General features: G+C 41.3%; 1 protein-coding gene across 4 annotated transcripts in view; it reads right to left on the reverse strand.

The window, feature by feature from the left end:
• FOXN3 (forkhead box N3) overlaps positions 1-18,979 on the reverse strand; it is a 422,302-nt gene that overhangs the window by 8,922 nt on the left and 394,401 nt on the right. For all 4 annotated transcript variants that reach the window (XM_081226912.1, XM_081226913.1, XM_081226914.1 and 1 more), the window contains one exon: positions 15,829-15,934. In XM_081226912.1, coding sequence (XP_081083038.1) covers positions 15,829-15,934 — 106 coding nt within the window. The remainder of the gene's footprint in view (positions 1-15,828; positions 15,935-18,979) is intronic.

Genomic DNA, 18,979 nt, shown 5'->3' on the forward strand with positions numbered 1-18,979 from the left:
AACCGTGACAATTACAATGTGTGCATTTGTATGATAAAGTCCTAGCAGGCTCCAGAAGGGTCCCAGCATCTGTCTTGCACTCTGTGATCCCAGATCGACACCCCCTCCCCAAAGTCCTTATAGAAACAGCCTGCCTTTCAAGACAGACAGACTTTGGGGTTCGCATCCCAGCACTGTTTATTAGTGAGACCCTCTACAGGCTCCTCATCTGCCTTATGGGGCTATGTGACAATAAAATGAAAAGCTCCAAGCACAGAAGACGGCTCTTAGGGGTGCCTGAGAATTCTGACATGGTCCCCTCTCTTGCTGTCTGCCTGCCCAGAGCTCTCCCTGCTGCCCCAAGCAGTCCCATTTTCTTCCTAGGCCAGGTCAGCAGGCTGATGGGAATGCAGCATAAGTAAGAGGCAAGAGGCTCGGAGACAGAAATTCCTCACGGGCTTGCCTGTACAGACAGCCCCTGTGCTTTGGGGTATGGTCTCTGCCATATGTTTTCTGCAGACTTCCTGTTTTTTGGCTATGTCTTGGATGCACAAAAGTGGCCAGGGAAAGATTCCTGTGAGGTACTACCAAACGTGAAACTGGGTAAATGTAATGAATTGTACAGGTAGCTATGAAGAGGTATTAAAGTGAATGAAAATGAAAGTCCCGTACAATGGTTCTCAGGATTGCTGCTGTTGCAGGTAACTCCTGTGAAATCCCCACAAAATTAGTCTACTGAACTAACCTAAAAGGGTTCTGAATGAACCCAACTATACTTGGATGAGTTGACTGGGCTATGGTTGGCTTTTAGAAAATCAATTCAGTTCTGAATCCTTTTTTTTTTTTTTTTTTTAACAACATGGGCCTTATGATTCACTTCACTACCACAGTTAAGCAGAATTTGATACCTCTCTGAGCATGTATGAAGAGGGAGACGGAGAGGAGAGGGAGAGAATTCCGGGAGCAAAAGAGTAAGAAAAAGGCAAGTGTTGCAAAAATCTAATTCTTAGTGAATCTGGGTGAAAGGTATATATGGTGTTCATTGTGCTTCTTTTTCTTTTTTTTCCACAGGTGAAACATATTTTTAAGTAAAATGTTTGGGGTGCAGGGTAGAGGAGTGGGAGAAATACACCAGAATGAAAGCAACGGTACATTTCAGTTACATGCTATCATAAGAGGGAAGGTTCTGAGCCTGAGAACTTCTTTTTCTCTCTTTCTCTTTCAAGGATATAAGCAAGCATAAACCATAATGGAAAAGAATATTTTAAAATATGTATATATGAGTATAACTGAATCACGTTGCTGTACAGCAGTAATTAACACAACATTGTGAATCAACTATACTTAAAAAAACAACAACAAGGATATAAGCATGAGAGAAGCACTCAAGACACACCAGAATCACACTGAGACCTTCTTCTTAAAGGCATCATAGGAAGTGAAGGATAAGAGAGAAGCAAATCACTTCCCTAGCTTATGAATTCAAGGTTGTGTAGTGCAGGGTCTCTGGTTCCTCCTGGAAACATACTGCACGTCAACAGGGATTCCACAACCCACACCTTGCAGCGCTGGCCCCACACAACCACTTCACAGACAGACAAACAGAATAAACTCAGGGAGCCCCGTGACTCATCCGAGGTGGCCCTGCTAGTTCTCAAAGACGGCTCAGGCAGGAAACTTAAATGTCTCCCTGTCCGCCCCAGGAAGCAAGCTTACTGTGATGAAGACAGGAAACAACTTACCATTGGACAATATTTCTGGACGAAAACAGGTACACAGACGTAACTTCAAGGAGTCAGAATTAAAATATAAATACACCTCTCTCACACTTGATATTGATACAATTAGCTTTCCCTGAGATTTTAGCATGGGCTCATAATCCATAAATTACACACAAACTCAGCAGGAAGCAACAAGCTCCTTCAATTATTAATCACTCGATGCAATGTTGTTCATGGTGGGACATGCTGGCTGCACTGACTTGGCGTCAGAGACCTCCTGCTGCAGGGGCTGTCATTCCGGGGAACCAACTACTTTAAAAGAAGAAACCAGGCATCCTGGACATGTTGGAAGGGGGATTTCTAACCACCTCCTTAAAAATCATTCATTAAAATGAACACTCGATACATCTGAAATGCCTGCCATTTTTCAGTTTTAGCTGAGTTTCTATGTAACAGTACTCACAACACTCATGTGAGCATAAATTAAAGCCACCTGATTCTACTAGGATGCCACAGAACCACACGCTATTCATCTCAAATAAAAACCTGGTATTCATTCTCTCGTCAAATCGGCGGGGGCGGGGGGGGCGCAGGAAATACTGAACATAAAAGGTGAGACATCACATTAGTTCAGGCCGACAATGAGCAACGCTTGCAACTAACAAGTTAAGGTATAGCTTCTGATCAGACATGGCCATTTTGCTGGGTTTTTTTACGGGTTCATGATTTGTTCCATTATCGTATCATCAGTATTGATCTCATCAGTGTTGTCTCCACCTTTCACTTGTGTACTAGGGTTCTGTCTGGAGCTGGCGGTTTTAAACCTAGCTAGCACTGAGGGTGAAGTTGTCCTCCTTAGGGATTTACTTGAGAACACTGGTCTTTTGCTAACTGTGAAAAGAAGAAGGTTCAATTAATGGGATTATAGAAGCAGCACTCGAAGTGCGGCGCTTCTCTCCAAAACCGACTGTAGGTAGAAAGACACAGAGGACAAGAGATGACCTGAAGCTTCCATTTCCAGCCAGTTGGCAGAGGAGATATTTAGAAGGCATTCTTCCAACTATCATACAAAAGATGCTGGATAAAGGGCAGCAACATATTTCTGAGTCGTTGCTGGGTTCCCTGGAAAATAAGGGGACTCTTAGAGCTCTACATAAATGCACACGTACCAAAAGAACTTCACACACACACACAGACGAAAATCTAAAAAAAAACGGGACAGAATCTGAAATGTGAGCAGTAGGCAACCAAGAAAGGCAGGGTTTTCATGAAGCAAATGCCTCCTCTAGCCCTGGGACAAGAGCCCAATCTTAGGGGGAGGGAGCGGCAGGAGGATTGATTTTGGCAGCTCCCGGGTTTCTGTGGCCCCTTGAGGGGGTTAAAGTGGCCTTGGATGCATTGGTCCCCAGGCTACCAGCAGAAGTTTTAAAAGCAAATGCTCTCTTAAAGAAAGTAAGCCACACTGAGGTCACCAGGATTCCTGTATATCAAGTTTAATCAAACATTCAAGTAGAAGCTCATAACCTAAAATCACCAAACAGGCCACTAGGAACGTATAAATGTAAAAATGCCACATAAAAAGCTGGGACCCTTGAATGATGATGCCTTCAATGAGATCCTAGGGAAAAATAACTGCCCCTCACAGGCAGACAATGGGGATAAAAGCCAGCCTTGACCTCAGCTCCAGATGGAACTGGAGACAAGAAAAGCCTCCCTTGAGAATTTTTAACCACAAGCCTGAAGTCTTGTGGGTATGAGGCCAGAATTCTACTGTGTGGACCAAAAGACCTTAAGCTAAATTTAGTTTCAAATGCCCAATTGTGCCTACTAGAAGAAAATACAAACCCTTTTTGGAAGAACATACTTTAAACCCAGGCCACAAAGAATTCCCACAGATAAGGTTTTAAGGAACATAGGTTCACAATAAAAAAAAAATCATTAAACACAAAAGAAACAATCCACCATAAAGAGACAACAGAAAAAAACATCCTATAGAATCTGAACGGCAAAGTCTGAAAATATTGCAATAATTAGGCACAGAATGTAAACTATGTATAAAATAATAAAAGAGGGAATTGACAAATATTAGAAAGAAAGACTGGATTATTAAAACCAAGCAGACTTGGGCTTCCCTGGTGGCGCAGTGGTTGAGAGTCCACCTGCCGATGCAGGGGACACGGGTTTGTGCCCCGGTCCGGGAGGATCCCACATGCCGTGGAGCGGCTAGGCCCGTGAGCCATGGCCACTGGGCCTGCGCATCCAGAGCCTGTGCTCCGCAACAGGAGAGGCCACAACAGTGAGAGGCCCGCGTACCACAAAAAACAAACAAACAAAACAAAAACAAAAAGAAGCAGACAGGTTTTGGCATGCATCAAATAGAATTTCTAGAGCTGAAAAATATAATCCCTGAAATTAAAAAACTCAATGTAATTGAGTTGTAAAAAAAAAAAAAAAAAAGTAAAAAAAATTAGTGAATTGAACGATGGAGCTAAAGATATGATAGAAAATCCAGCAGAGAGAGATGAAGAGATTGAAAATATGGAAGAGAGATTGGGTAATATGGCACATAGTAAGAAGATCCAATATAAATCTAACTGGAGTTCCAGGGTGAAAGGAAAAATGGGGAAGATCCAATCCCAGAATAGAAAATGGCTGAGAATTTTCTAGTTTTGATGAAAGTTACCAATCTTCAGATTCAGAAAGCCAACAAGTCCCATGGAGGATAAATAAAAAGAAATGCAAATCTAGATGTATCATAGTCATCACAGACAATACAAAAAAAAAAAAAAAAAGGAGTAGAAAGGAAACACATTACCTAAGGAGAAGTAGCAATTAAGATAAAACCGATTACACAGGTGAAGGTGGAACAATATTCTCAAAGTGAAAGAGAAAAAAAAAACTGTCAAACTACAATACTATTGTCTAAGAATGAAGGCAAAATAAATATATTTTCAGACAAATTCAAGACTTTAATTAAAAGCAGATACTCATCTATAGGAACTTCTTAAGAATATTTTTCAGGAAAAAAAAGAAAATGATCCAAAAAGAAAGGTCTGACTTAGAAAACAAACTTATGGTTACAAAAGAGGAAAGGTGGAGGGGAGAGATAAATTAGGAGGCTGGGATTAACATATACACACTACTATATATAAAATAGATAATCAACAAGGACCTGCTGTACAGCATAGGGAACTTTACTCAGTACTCTGTAATAACCTACATGGGAAAAGAATCTGAAAAAGAATAGATATATGTGTATGTATAACTGAATCACTTTGCTGTACACCTGAAACTAACAACATTGTAAATCTACTATACTCCAATGTAAAATAAAAATGAAAAACAGAAACAAAAAGAAAGGTCTCAGATGCAAGAAAAAAAATGATAAGCAAAGAAAATGTAATCAGGTATTGACCAGACAATACAATAGAGTCGTCCCTTGGGGACGACTGTGGGGTTTTGGTTCCAGGACCCCCACAGGTACCCAAATCTGCAAATGCTCAAGTCCCTTATATAAAATGGTAATAGTGTTTGCTTATAACCTATGCACATCCTCCCATACACTGTAAATCATCTCTAGATTACTGATAATGCCTAATTCAATGTAAATGCGATGTAAATAGTTGCTGGTGCACAGGGCAAAGAAATTTTGATTTTTGTAACTTTCTGGAATTCTTTTTTTTCCCCAAATATTTTCTATCAGCAGTTGATTGAATCATGGATGCAGAATCTGTGGATACGGAGGGTTGACTCTAATAACAACTGACTTAAAACAAACAAACAAACAAGAAACTGAAATAGAACTAAAGTCCTAGACAAATGTAGCATATCATTTGGGAGGTGGAGAGAACAGAAGTTAAAGCATTCCAGGGGCCTTGTATTGATCAGGAGGTTAAAGATACTGATTAACTCTACACATTTTAAAATATTCATGTTAAAAGTTCTAGGATCAACACTAAAAGAAGAGAAAAATATATATAATTTCTAAAACATCAGAAGAGGGGAAAAAGGAATGAGGAGTGGAAGAATCTGATCAATTTAAAACGATGTTAGAAAGGAATCTGGAAAAGGGGGGACAAACAAATGCAAATTAAGATGGTAGAAATAAATCCAAATATGTCATTTAAAATGGGCTAAAAATCTTCATTAAAAGGTAAAGATCATTAACACAGATTTTTTAAAAAGCCATATGCTGCTTATAAGAGATGAACCGAAAACATAAGGATTAAGACAGGTTAAAAGTAAAAGGAGGAAAAACATCGTGCCATGCTGGTGTAGCTACATTAAAACCAGATAAGATAGATTTTTTTTTTTTTTTTTTTAAGACTATTTTTTCTTTTCTTTTTTTTTTTTTAAATTAATTTATTTATTTTTGGCTGTGTTGGGGCTTCGTTTCTGTGCGAGGGCTTTCTCCAGTTGCGGCAAGCGGGGACCACTCTTCATTGCGGTGTGCGGGCCTCTCACTGCGGTGGCCTCTCTTGTTGCGGAGCACAGGCTCCAGACGCGCAGGCTCAGTAGCCGTGGCGCACGGGCCCAGCCGCTCCGCGGCATGTGGGATCCTCCCAGACCAGGGCTCGAACCCGTGTCCCCTGCACTGGCAGGCAGATTCTCAACCACTGCGCCACCAGGGAAGCCCCCAGATAAGATAGATTTTTAAGGCAAAAATCATTATTACAGATAAAGAGAGTCATTAAACATTCATAAAGGTTCAATTCACCAGGAAGATATAACTGTTCTAAACATGGAGACCTCCAATAAGATAGCTTCAAAATATACCCCAAATTGGAAGAGCTATGAGAAATGATCAAACCCACATCTCCTTCCCTCCCTCCTTCCTTCCCTCCACCCCCCCCTCCTAAGACACACACAGACATGGTTAATAGGTAGATTTGATCTAATGGACATACATAGAACATGTGCTCATAATGGAGAAGGTATATGATTTTGAAGCACACACAAAATATTTATAAAAAGTGATATACACTACTAGACCACATAGCAAGTCTCCACAAATATCAAAAAAGCAGTATCTTACAGGTCAATTCTCTGACCACAATGTATTATAATTAATAATCAATGTTGAAGAGGTAACTAAAAGCAAAAATAAGAAATAACCATCTCCTCCTAGGTTTGAAAATTTAAAGACACACTTCTAAAAACATGTATGGGTCAAAGAAGGAATCAAAATGGAAATTAGAAAATACTTTGAACATGTAACAATAATGAAAATAAAAGGTATCAAAACTTACAGATGCAACTAAGCAGTAGTTTGAAGGAAATTATAACCTTAAACTTTTATATAAAAAGAAGAAAAGTTTAAAATAAAAGTATCCAATCCAGACCAAACAACAAAAAAGAATAAGCTCAAAGAAAGAAAGGAAATTATAAAGTAGCAGAAATCAATGAAATAGAGAATAGATACAACCTTATGCCAACATATTTGAAAACAGGTGAAATGGACAAATCCCTACAGTTACCAAAATGAATTTAAAAATAAATAAAAAATAAGTTAATCATTAAAGAAATTAAATCAATAGTTAAAAATCACCCCACAATGAAAACACCAGCTCCACAGTGTTTTGCAAGTAAGTTCCATCAAACATTAAGCAATGGATAACTCCAATCTTACCTAATCTCAGAGAATCTAATAGCAAATACTCTTTTAACTCAGTATATGAGAATAATGTAATCCTGACATGAAAACTAAATAAAAATAGCACTAGAGAAACATGGACATGGGCAAATATGCAAAATTCATACCTAAGATGTTAGCGTACCAACACTAGCAATATGTAAAAAATATATGTATCATAAGCATATCAGAAATGAAGATTTTACTCAAAATTGGGAATTGATAATGTAATTCACCAAGTAAAAAACAATGAGAGAAAATATTTATAGTTATCTTAAATGATGTAAACATTTTGTTGATGAAATTCAACAACCATTTATGATAAAGTATCATAGCAAGCCAAAAATAGAAGGAACTTTTTTTGTTATGATAAAGTATATTTCCTAAAAAAACCCTATAACAAACATTCTATCAATTGTTCATCAATAACACAGCTCCCTTTAAAATAAGACACAATATAAAGATGTCTATTACCATTACTTTTACTCAGAGGTCCTAACTGCAATAGGACAGGAAAAATAAAAGATATAAGAATTAGAAAAATCCACACCATTATTTATATAAGATATAATTTTATACATAGAAGAATCTACAGATAAATTATTAAAGTTACTAAGGCGGTTTATTTTATTTGGTAAGGTTGCTGGAAAAAATCAAAATAATTAACTCCAGATGGATTACAGCTTTAAATGAGTAGGAAAAACTTTTTGAATCTTTTAGAAAAAAACTACAGAAGACCATACAATCTTGGAACAGGGACTTTATAAAGACACTAGATTTCATTACAAAATGATTACTAAGCATGAAAATTAAGAGCTTCTGTTCATCAAAAGGCATTATTATGGACCGTGAAATGACCATCCACAAACTTAGAAAAGTTATTAGCAACACATATAGTCAATAAAGGATTAATATCCAGAATATACAAAGAACTCCTACAAAGATAAGAAAAAGAGAAACAACCTGATAGAAAAATGAATAAAAACGTTGAGCAGGCAATCCATCAAAGAGCACATTCAAGCAGCCAATTAAATATATGAAGAACTGTGCAATATCTTTAGTAAGAAGGGAAATGGAAATTAAAATGCAATGAGATACTGTCACATATTCACTAGATGGGTTGAGATTGCAAAGTATGACAATTCCAAATGACTGTGAAGATGAAGAGGAAAGGGAAGTATCATACTCTGCTGGTAGGAGTGTAAATGGATACAAGCACTTTAGAAAACAATTTGTCATCACCTGGTAAAGTTGAGCATGTTCATACCTTACAAACCAACAATTCCCACACCTGGACATGCATCTTAAACGAAACTGGAGACATGTATAGGAATTTCCATAGCAGCTTTGCTTGTAACAGCGAAGAACTATAAACAATTCAAATGTCTTAAAAAAAACTGTGGTATAGCCACATAGTGGAATATTATACAGCCATGAAAATCATCATCAGTTACAACTATATGCAGCAAACCAAATAAACTTAATAATGAATAAAAAGAGCAAGTTGGAAAGAAGATATATAATATCATTCTAGTTATATAAAACTCAAAACCAAGCAAAACTAAATATAGTATTTACAGATATCAAAAATACTTTTAGAAACCTAGGAATAGTAAATACAAAATTTGGGATTATGGTTATCTTTCAGATAGCAGGTGCAGGGGCCTCTGATGCTTGCTCCAGCTGGGTAGCCCTTGCCAGGAAGCATATGGGTTCAACAACTCCAGGACTTCTGTCTCAGTGGTCACCTCCAGGGTGGGGGCAGGAAGGAGCACAATTTTCTCCCATGAGCTGCAAATTATCCCCTTAAAAGACTGAGGTAAATGTGACTCCCTCTCTGTACTAGATCGCAGAACACAACAGGAATGATCCTAAAACTCTCTATGAACTGTTTTGCATTTGGCACAGTTCTGCATACCGGGAGAGCAGGGGATTTTTAGATACAATGGGAAAAGCCGCCTGGACTTTCAAACCAATGCCATTGATTTGAAACACGAGGAGCAGCTCCAGAACGCTGATCAAATTTTACACAGGGAACTCGCTGGTCATTGTTTAGATTTCTGGACCAGAAGACACAGAAGTCGAGACAAAAAGCCGAGCCGGCAGCCGAGTAGGAACTCTTGTGCATCCCTTGTCCTCCTGGTATTGTTTTTTCCTTTTCCCTTTAACCGCTCCGTTTAGTAATATTTCCTCCTCTCCTTCCCACCAAGCATAACCTAATACTGAGTTTTAGAATTGCCTTCAAAGACCATGGTTTCAGAAGATAAAATCTGACAGGTACTTGGTTTTTTAAAAACAAAACAAAATACAATACAAAAGAGAAAGATCAGCGGCAAACTTTCCCTCCACTTGTATAACTGGTCCCCACCCTATCTTAAAACTGAAGGTTGCAGGCTTCCTAAACTCCTGTGACGAACATCTTCTCCAAGGGAAAGACAAAGAGAATGACAAGGAGTAGATCTAAAGCTGATACATAGGTTTTCCTGGTGACTCTATATTGACAGGACCTTACGTATTAATCTTTTGTATGTACAGAACCATTAATTTCTGACTTGCTTCCTGTTCCACGGGAAGTACAGTTTTCACTTGAGGTTCTTAGAGATCCATATAAAATTAAGCAGTCTTAGGTGGGTGATCAAATGGAACTTCCTTATAATTTTACAACATGCTATGGTTTAGACTACTGTCATGACTCCTCAAAACCATGGCTTTGCCACAAATGTGCACTGTCCTCAAGGTGGCACAGAAGCCCAATCTAAAGCCTTTCCTGGGGGTTGGGACTGAGCTTCAGGTACCCAGAAAGGGGACTTGGGAAGGTCTGTGGAGGGCAGGTTGGATGAATCCATAAGGCTCTCTCCATTACTCATTTCATTTTTTTTCCTCTTTAAAAGTTTGTGATAAAATACACAAACAAAAAACCTTACCATCTTAACCTTTATGAAGCATACAGTTCAGTGGCATTAAATACATTCATAACATTGTGCAGGCATCCCCACCATCCATCTCCAGAACACTTCATCTTGTAAAACTGTAACTCTGTCCCCATTAAACAATTTACCGCCCCCCATTCCCTCTCTCCATAGTTACTGGCAACTACCATTCTACATTCTCTATGAATCAGACTACCCTAGGTACCTCATATAAGTGGAATCATACAGTATTTGTCTTTGTGAGTGTCTTATTTCACTTAAAATAAATGTCCTCAAGGTTCATCCATATTGTAGCATGTATCAGAACTTCCTTCCATGTTAAGGCTGAATATTCTATTGTGTGTATATATACCACATTTTGCTTGTTTGTTCATCTGCTGATGGACTCTTGAGTTGCTTACACGTTTTAGCTACTGTGTGAATAATGTTGCTACGAACACGGATGTACAAATATCTCTTGGAGAACCGGCTTTCCATTCTTTTGGGTATATACCCAGGAGTGGAATTGATGGATCATATGTTAGTCACTATTTTTAATTTTTGGAGGACTGCCATCCTGTTTTCACAGTGGCTGCACCATTTTATAACCCTACCAACAGTGCTCAAGGGTTCCAATTTTTCCACACCCTTGGCAACACTTATTATTTTCTGTTTTCTTGGTAGTGCCATCCTAATGGGTGTTAAGTGGTATCTCACTGTAGTTTTGATTTGCATTTCCCTAATGATTAGTGATGTTGAGCATTTTTCTATGTGCTTATTGATTACTTGTGTATCTTCTTTGGACATAAGTCTGTTCAAGTCCTTTCCCATTTATGAATAGGGTTGTTTGTTTTTCTAATTATTTATTTATTGAACACCTGTATAATGTTTACTGTGCGCCAGGCATGTAACTGTGTGTTAATCCTAATAACTCATGAGGCAGGTGCTGGTTTTCTCGTGAGAAGCCCAGGTACACCTGGCCCAAGGTCACACAGCTGCAGGCTATGGACCCAGGAAACTTGGTTCCCAAGTTCATGCATGCAATTTCTGGGCTCTTTTGACATACAAAGGATGGCCCTCCCACCAGTTCTCTCTCAATCCTCTGGCAAGCCCTGGACATTTAATTTTTCTCTGCCACCTGAGAGGTCACTTGGGGTCAAAAAGTCTTAAGAGTTGAAAACAAGGTGGCTCAGACCCAGGAGATTGCTATGGCCTGTACCTGGGAAGCAGCCCATAATTCTATGAATTAAGAAGTCTTATGCTCCCATTTCCCAAGAGTTCCAGAAACAGTTCTTCTTGGACTAGAATTGTTTGGCCTATTCAGTGTATTCTCTGCAAGAAATTTCACTGGAGATGCAGCAGAAGACACGGGCATAAAACTATGAGACGTGGGAGCAGTTACTTTGAGGAAAATGTGTCTCGAGGACTCTCTGCCCAAAAGCAAATTTAAAAATAAGCAGGTTTCCGATGTCTAAGGATGGGCGATCCCTGAGGTTACTGAGTAAAAAGTCAACACTGTAAAGTCAATTATACTATTGACAGATACTCTTACAAGGAGATTACACATCATAATTATATGCAAAGGAACCCAGCAAATACAAGCTGTGTAATGATCAGCTAATAAAAGTAACACTTCATCTATGTCAATAACAGTTTCAGAGTTAAGACAAACAAACATGGCCTTTGCCACTCGGGAGGAAAAAAAAAATCCCTGAAAGACAAATATTTTCACTTAAGGAGAAGTTGCTTAGACTCACACAGAAAACCTGTCACACAAAGCAGAGTAGGAGACAGGTCTTCAGGGGGTGCTAATGACTATCTGGCCTTCCTGCCAGCCCTAGCTGAACTGATGGGGGCAGCAACCCCTGTAAACATGTGAACACCCCCAGGGACCCTTGGTCACTGCCACGTGGTCTGGCGGATGACGTTTGCTGTTGTTCTATTCTCTGCTGGACTGTTTCCCCCCCCTTTTTTTTTTTTCGGGTACGCGGGCCTCTCACTGTTGTGGCCTCTCCCGTTGTGGAGCACAGGCTCCGGACGCGCAGGCTCAGCGGCCATGGCTCACGGGCCCAGCCGCTCCGCGGCACGTGGGATCTTCCCGGACCGGGGCACGAACCCGTGTCCCCTGCATCGGCAGGCGGACTCTCAACCACTGCGCCACCAGGGAAGCCCTGTTTTCCCTTTAGCCTTAGTTGAATTTAGGTTCAACTGACACATGGCCAAATTAAAAAAAAATTGCAATTGTAATGAATGTGAAAAAGCAAAATAAGATCCCCCCTCCCCTCCAAACACTTCTTAATGGGTTTTACACAGTCTCCCGCAAATACCCACCTAGCTATGTTTATGTTCATTTTTCCTGAAAGTGTCACACTGCCTCCTATTTGGGCCATAAAGAGGGCAAAGGTATTATAAGCAAGGGTCCCTGATCTTCCAGAGCCTGTGACATTCCTCTCACTAATGTCTCTTAAACTGAGGTGTAAAGTGCAGAATTGGTATTTGGATAATGGACTGCTAATGCACAATGGTTTTCTTTATCTCTATTTATGCAAATGGGAACTTGTCTAGTTTCTGCAAACTGCGGTTGTACATTTCACTGAAATGATTCTGCTTAAACCTCCTGTGATGTTGAGGAAGGTCACTCTTCGACTATGAGCGCTTTTGTAGGGGGACAGACGTTATGAAGCTATTGTCACTCAGCCCCAACCCCAGCCTACTGTAGTGTTTCGTAAGCTGGGGCAGGCTGGGCTGGGCAAGCCATATGTCTGCAGCACTCCTGGCTCTGCCTTCGAGAGACTGGGAAGGGGGTGGAGGAAGAGGGGACACGCTCCTTCCTGTGTGCTTCCTGTTCCTGCATCACCCCAGCAATGCCTCTTCCCCTCTGCAGCGCCAGTTCAGTCCTATAGTAGCTGCTGAATCCAGTTCGTGATTCTTCCAATACTGGAGACCCAACTTCTTCACGTTCCCTGAGAGGTACGTGCCCTAGCAGGAGCCTTCTCCTTAGGGATACCTCTGGTCCTTCCACGGGTCCCTCTTCTGAGCTCAGAGATTCCAGCCCAGCTCAGTGGTACCTCCTAAGAGGTCTGGATCCCAGCCCCAGCCCCTCCTCTGAGGTCTGAGGTCCAGCTTTGAGAGGCAGTCATTCCAACCTCACCCGAGGGGATGTGGCTGCTTCCTACAACTGTTTCCTCCGTGATACCCTGAGTTCTCTGTTACCCTTCCAGTTGCCTGGTTACTAACTTTCTACCTGGTTAACGGTTCTTTATTTTGAAGTCTCTCTATTCGAGTACCTAGTGTGGCTTCTGTCTCCCAACTGGATCTGACTGATGGATAGGTCTAGCCCTGAACCTGTTTGTGGTCTTTTACCGTGGAAGGAGCCTAGGTGAGGCACTGGCTGGACTGGATGAGTAGCAACTCTTTTACCAGAAACAAGACATCATTGTTTTGCTGTAGTGCTATGTTATCTTCTAACCAGAACATAACCAGTTAAAAAAAATTATATTTTACATAATGCTTCTAGAGGCTAATCAGTAAATTTTTGCAATAATATATGCCATGAAGGTAATAATTAAAATTAGGAATTAAAATTAGGAGCAGCTCCTGCTGAAGGCCAGCCCAGTCTCAGGCCTCCCTTTGCTCTGCCTGGCTCTTCCCTTCTCTGAGGGAATGGCTGGAGCCACGTGGAGAGCTTCGTTTGCTTTCAAAGGCACGGAAAAGATGCTGAAGACGACAAACTGAAAGTCTGTACCTAGCATCTGCTCAGGAAAGTAGATTGTTACTCCCCATAAGAACAGTCTACGGTCTCAAAGTCTTCTCAACCAAAAAGGTAAACTAGGAGGTTAGGCAGAAACAATTTTAAGAAGGAATGGAAAACAGAATGTCTCTCTCATAATGTGAGGCCAAGGCATGGATATTTTGGCTTCATGGAAGAGGCTTACCATTTATGAATTCAGTTACCGATCTCAGGATATCTAAGAAAAATATGGGAGAAGTACAAGAAAAAGAACCTTCCCATACACTTTTGGAAAGTATCACCATGTCTGGTTAAGAGAAATGATAGGTGCTTTTTATCATTCTGTGACTATTCTAATTCCTACCAACTTTCCTCCTTAGCAGGTTCCAAATGCCAGCGCCTGCCCTGAAGATTAAGGACTTCCATCCTAGCAAAAGTAGTTGGTTTGCTGGGAAGATTAAAAGACACAAGTGAGTGGAGAATCTCCACATGGTTGATTCACATCAGGGAGCTCGATGCTACATGTCCCTCAGGGCCCAGTTAACAGACTTCCTGGGATGGTTTCCTTTGGGACATGAAACACTATGAAAGCAAAATTGCCATTAGGCGTGAACTGGATCCAAAAGTGCAGGAAAGAAGCTAGAAGGTGATGCTGTGAAGGGATGCAGCTCAGCATGGCAGGCCTTTTCTAAACAAGTAGCTGTGCAACGTGCAATGAGACATCAGCCAAGTGAGTGAGACCCAGCCCCTGTCCTCAGCAAGCAAACCACAGAGGACAGAGGGACACACACACACAGGGTCACTCATCAAAGGGTCACAACCAAAGCACGGGCTTATGGGTTCCAAGAAAAGAGAAATTAATCTGATGTTGGCTCAGAGGCCTGTGCAGAAAAGCTCTGTGAAAGAATCATGTTTGTGATGGGCCATGAAGGATATGCTGCCTTGTATATGGGGTCTGAGGGAAATCGACAGAGAGGAAACTGTATGAATAAGATGGGCAAACACTGGATGTATGTGGAGAACAAATTTGGCTCAAGGAGATGGGAGGACCAGGGGGACATCAGGGTGATGTGGTGGGAGCCAAGGAGGATGCTTCTGCAGACAGCTGGAGAGGCACATTTTAGGAAATCAGTCTGGCGATGGTTGATGGGTGGGCGAGGGCAGGCAGAGAAGCAGCAAGGAATAGGAGGAAGGCATTCAAACTGGTGCGTGTGAGGCTTCCAAGCTAGCGACAGACCCTACTCTGGGGCTGGCAGAGGAGGTGAGAAGGATGGAGGAAAGAAGTTTCCCAAGGAAGAGTTCATGTGGTTTGGCAACTGACTGGATTCTCAGAAGCAGGGGACTGATGCCACCTGGTATTTATACATCACTTACCAAAGCACTTTTCACACATGATTTTTTGCATGGGAGTTCCACTGCAACCCCTCCCAGGACTAGAGGATTTCATGGATGAGGGAACTGAGGCCCAGAGAGGTCAGACATCCACCCAAAGTCAAAGGACTGGGAAGAGACAGGGCTAAGTCTAGAGGTCGACCAGCTAGCCTAGAATCTAATGACTAACTTGCCCACCATTGCCTTCTGTTCACCTGACCCCACCTTTTTAGAATAAAGCAACTTAGTTTCATCTGTCTTCATTTAATCTGCAAAGAGACCAGGATAATCTGATGGCCCAAGAAGGAGAAGGTGGCACTTGGATTGGGGTCCCTGGGAGCTCCTTGAACTTTTTCGAACACCCAAACTGTTTCTGTCTTTACTACTTAGAGGCTGGTCTTCTCCATCCCCTCGAGTAGCCCCGTGGGACACACAGTGTCCTTCCCACTCCGCAGGTGGGCTCTGCCCAGCCAGCTTCTCCCTTACCTCACGGCTGCTGTCATTCCAATGGGAGAGATTGGCAGCGGCCGGACTCCGGGAAACAGGCCTCGGCTCAGAACCCGCGTTCCGTTTTGTATCACTCCTGGAGGAACTGCAAGGGCAAAAAGGGAAAAGACACCAACACGTGAATCCAACTGTGAAGCTTTCTGTTCTGAGTCAGAAATTTTGGATACACCAGAGACAGAGAGAGAGAGAGAAGGGAGAAAGAGACAGTCATAGGTACACAGAGCAAGCAGAGACAGAGAAACACACACACACACACACACACACACACACACACACGGAGATAGATACAGAAAAAAATACCATGAGAGCGAGACAGAAAGAGAGAAAGATACCACACCTCAAGAAAGAGATCTAGTCAGCCAAGTCAGACCAATAGCTTATGATTGATGCCTTGGTGGGGGGGAAAAAAGATGAGTTTTAAAAAGTGGGCTTCAAATATTATTTTCTTGCACTTATTAAATATAATCTTTTATCTCTAGTCAGACCCTAAAGAGATCTTAAGAACCTGACACCATCTGACAGCAGACGACCAAACAAAAGCATTTCCTCATGCTTCGCTGTTCATGGTCAGAACTGGGAATATCTTTCTAAGCGTCCTTAATCCAACAAGGGAAAAAGAGCCAAAAGCAGAGCAGAGCTGATTTTACAAACTCAGCACCTCAGCGCTCACAGCATCATCTCGTCATCTCATAATCCTCACAACCATCTCGGCTGGGAGTGAAGGGTCGTCAATGGCGTGGATCTGGCTTCTGCCTCAGAGTCACACAGCCCACTCTGGAGGGCCTGCCTTCCTCCTTGCCAGAAGCTTCCTCTAAGCAAATCTCCTGAGAGCTCTCTCATCATCCCATGGCCTCCTCAACACACTCATCCCTGGATTAATCCTAAACCAACCTTTCACGCCAGTGACCATCAGATACTGCCCATGCTGCATATAAACTCACGGTGGCCTTACATGAATCTGAGGATTTACAGAAGAGGGGAACCGTAGGAAATCCCTGATATTCGATCTTTTTTGACCTCCCAAACAGCAGTTTCTTCTGGTTCAAGCTAATATGCTTACTGCACCATCGACACTCCTCCATGTGTGTGTGTATGGGGCCAGGCATGCATCCTGTGTGAGCACACTGACACAGGGCTTGTACACCTGGGTTTTAATCTTAGTTTTTCTGGTAGGACTCCATGCAAGCTCACGGAATCTCTGTGTCCCGCTTTGAACGGTGTTCTCTAAGACTCCTTCCGCTGCCAGCATCCTAAAGAGTCCCCAGAGCTCTGGCTGTGTTCATGTAGCCCCTGGCACAGTCTCATCCCGGGGCAAGGTGGACAAATTGTGCTTTCTCAAACAAACACCTTACCAAAAAGACTCTAGAAAATCGTACCTTCAAAAATAAAAACCACTCTGGATATTAAGTTTTTAAAGCTGATATTATTTGTGTAGAATAACTACTTTTCCCAAAATACACAGCATATACTTTTTACTCCTATCATTTTCAGGTCTCTAAGAGCACATTTACTTAAATATTCTGAACCTTTAGTCAGGTCTTTCACGTAGGATGAATGTCCACTCTGGAATATGGGATTAAGTTACAGACCGATCCCTTGGGCATTCTGTAGCTCCTACTAATATATTTTTTTCCATTTCTCATCCAGGTTTGTGTAAGGCCCTAGTTACTAGGTTTTATAAAAGGTGGGATGGGAGACAAAATTGAAACCAGTGCCTGAAGTCAGTACTACTAGTGCAGTCGGGGTTCCAGAATCCCCTGTCTCTTCCCATATTTAATTATGAAGGTAGGTTGAACTAGATCAGGAATTCCTACCCATCCCATACTATCAGCCTGATTTCAGATATTAGATCATCTGAGGCAGGGGACTCACCAGGTATCTTAAAAGCATGAAACCTGTTATGATGTGATATTGCAGCTAATTATCATAGTTTGCCCAGTTGATGAGTTTTCTAGAACTCTCAAAGAGTGTCTAGAATTTATATTTACCTGAATTATTCCTATAAAGCTACAAGACAGTGTGGTATTGGTGTAAGTGCAGAAATATAGATCAATGGAACAAAACAGAGTCCAGAAATAGACTCGTGTGTGTGGTCAACTGATTTTTTGACAAAAAATATGCAGACAACACAATGGGGGAAAAGAGAGAACAATCAGAGATCCATTTGGAAAAAAATGAACTGCGGTCCTAAACTCATACCATTAGGAAAATTAATTAGAAATGGATCATAGACCTAAACGTAAGCACTAAAACTACGCAACTTCTAGACGAAAATACCAATAGTTTCTGTGGACAGATATATGAAAAAACCAGTAGAACTATGCAGTTTGTAGACAGATGCTTCAGGTTGCTTGAAAAGAGAGGTGTTTTTGGTTTGTCTCTCTGTTTTGGGGATCGTGGGAAAGGGTTTTTCAATTATTTTGCTGTAGGGTACTCTCTTCAAAATGGTCAGATGACCACAGGTTCAGTTTAATTCTGATAATACTATTTAATATACCAGTCACTAGGGGTCTCATCTAGAACAGCAAGCAAATCTCATAGAATGGTATCCCCCCCCCAAACTTAAATATTTAAAATGTATACCATGGTTATAATTCTCACCAGTAAAAATTATTACAGTCCCATATACAGATTGTATCAATTAATGGATTAAATTACCAACTACCTGCCTATGTATGAGAAGAAGGGGACACAGGGTCCCCACAGTTAAGTGGGACAGATAGAGAACTGAAGAGGTAATGAAAATATACTATGGCGACTGCTAGGGCAGGGGGCCTATAGGCACGAAAGATGGAGACACCTAACCCCCAAAAAAGCTATCTGGGAAGCCTTCCTGTAAGAAGTGCCGTCGAAGTTGGGATTCAAAGGCACAAACCAGGCCTAGAAGTGATAAAAATCACAATGCGCACACGAACTAAAAAGTAATTTTGATAAAGCACATAATCCTAGCAGGAATGAGATGCCTTTGGACTTCATCCCATGGATACTGGGAAAACCATTTAAGGGTTCTGGGCAAGGAAGTGGTCTGCAGCATAGTGGCTGAGAGCCAGACTCTGGTGTTTCCCATCTATGTCCTTTACTGCCTGTGTCCCCTGACAAGCTACTTAAGTAAGAAAGAGACAAATGGTAT

Source organism: Mesoplodon bidens (assembly GCF_964165515.1).
Source record: "Mesoplodon bidens genome assembly, chromosome: 3".
NCBI lineage: Eukaryota > Metazoa > Chordata > Mammalia > Artiodactyla > Ziphiidae > Mesoplodon > Mesoplodon bidens.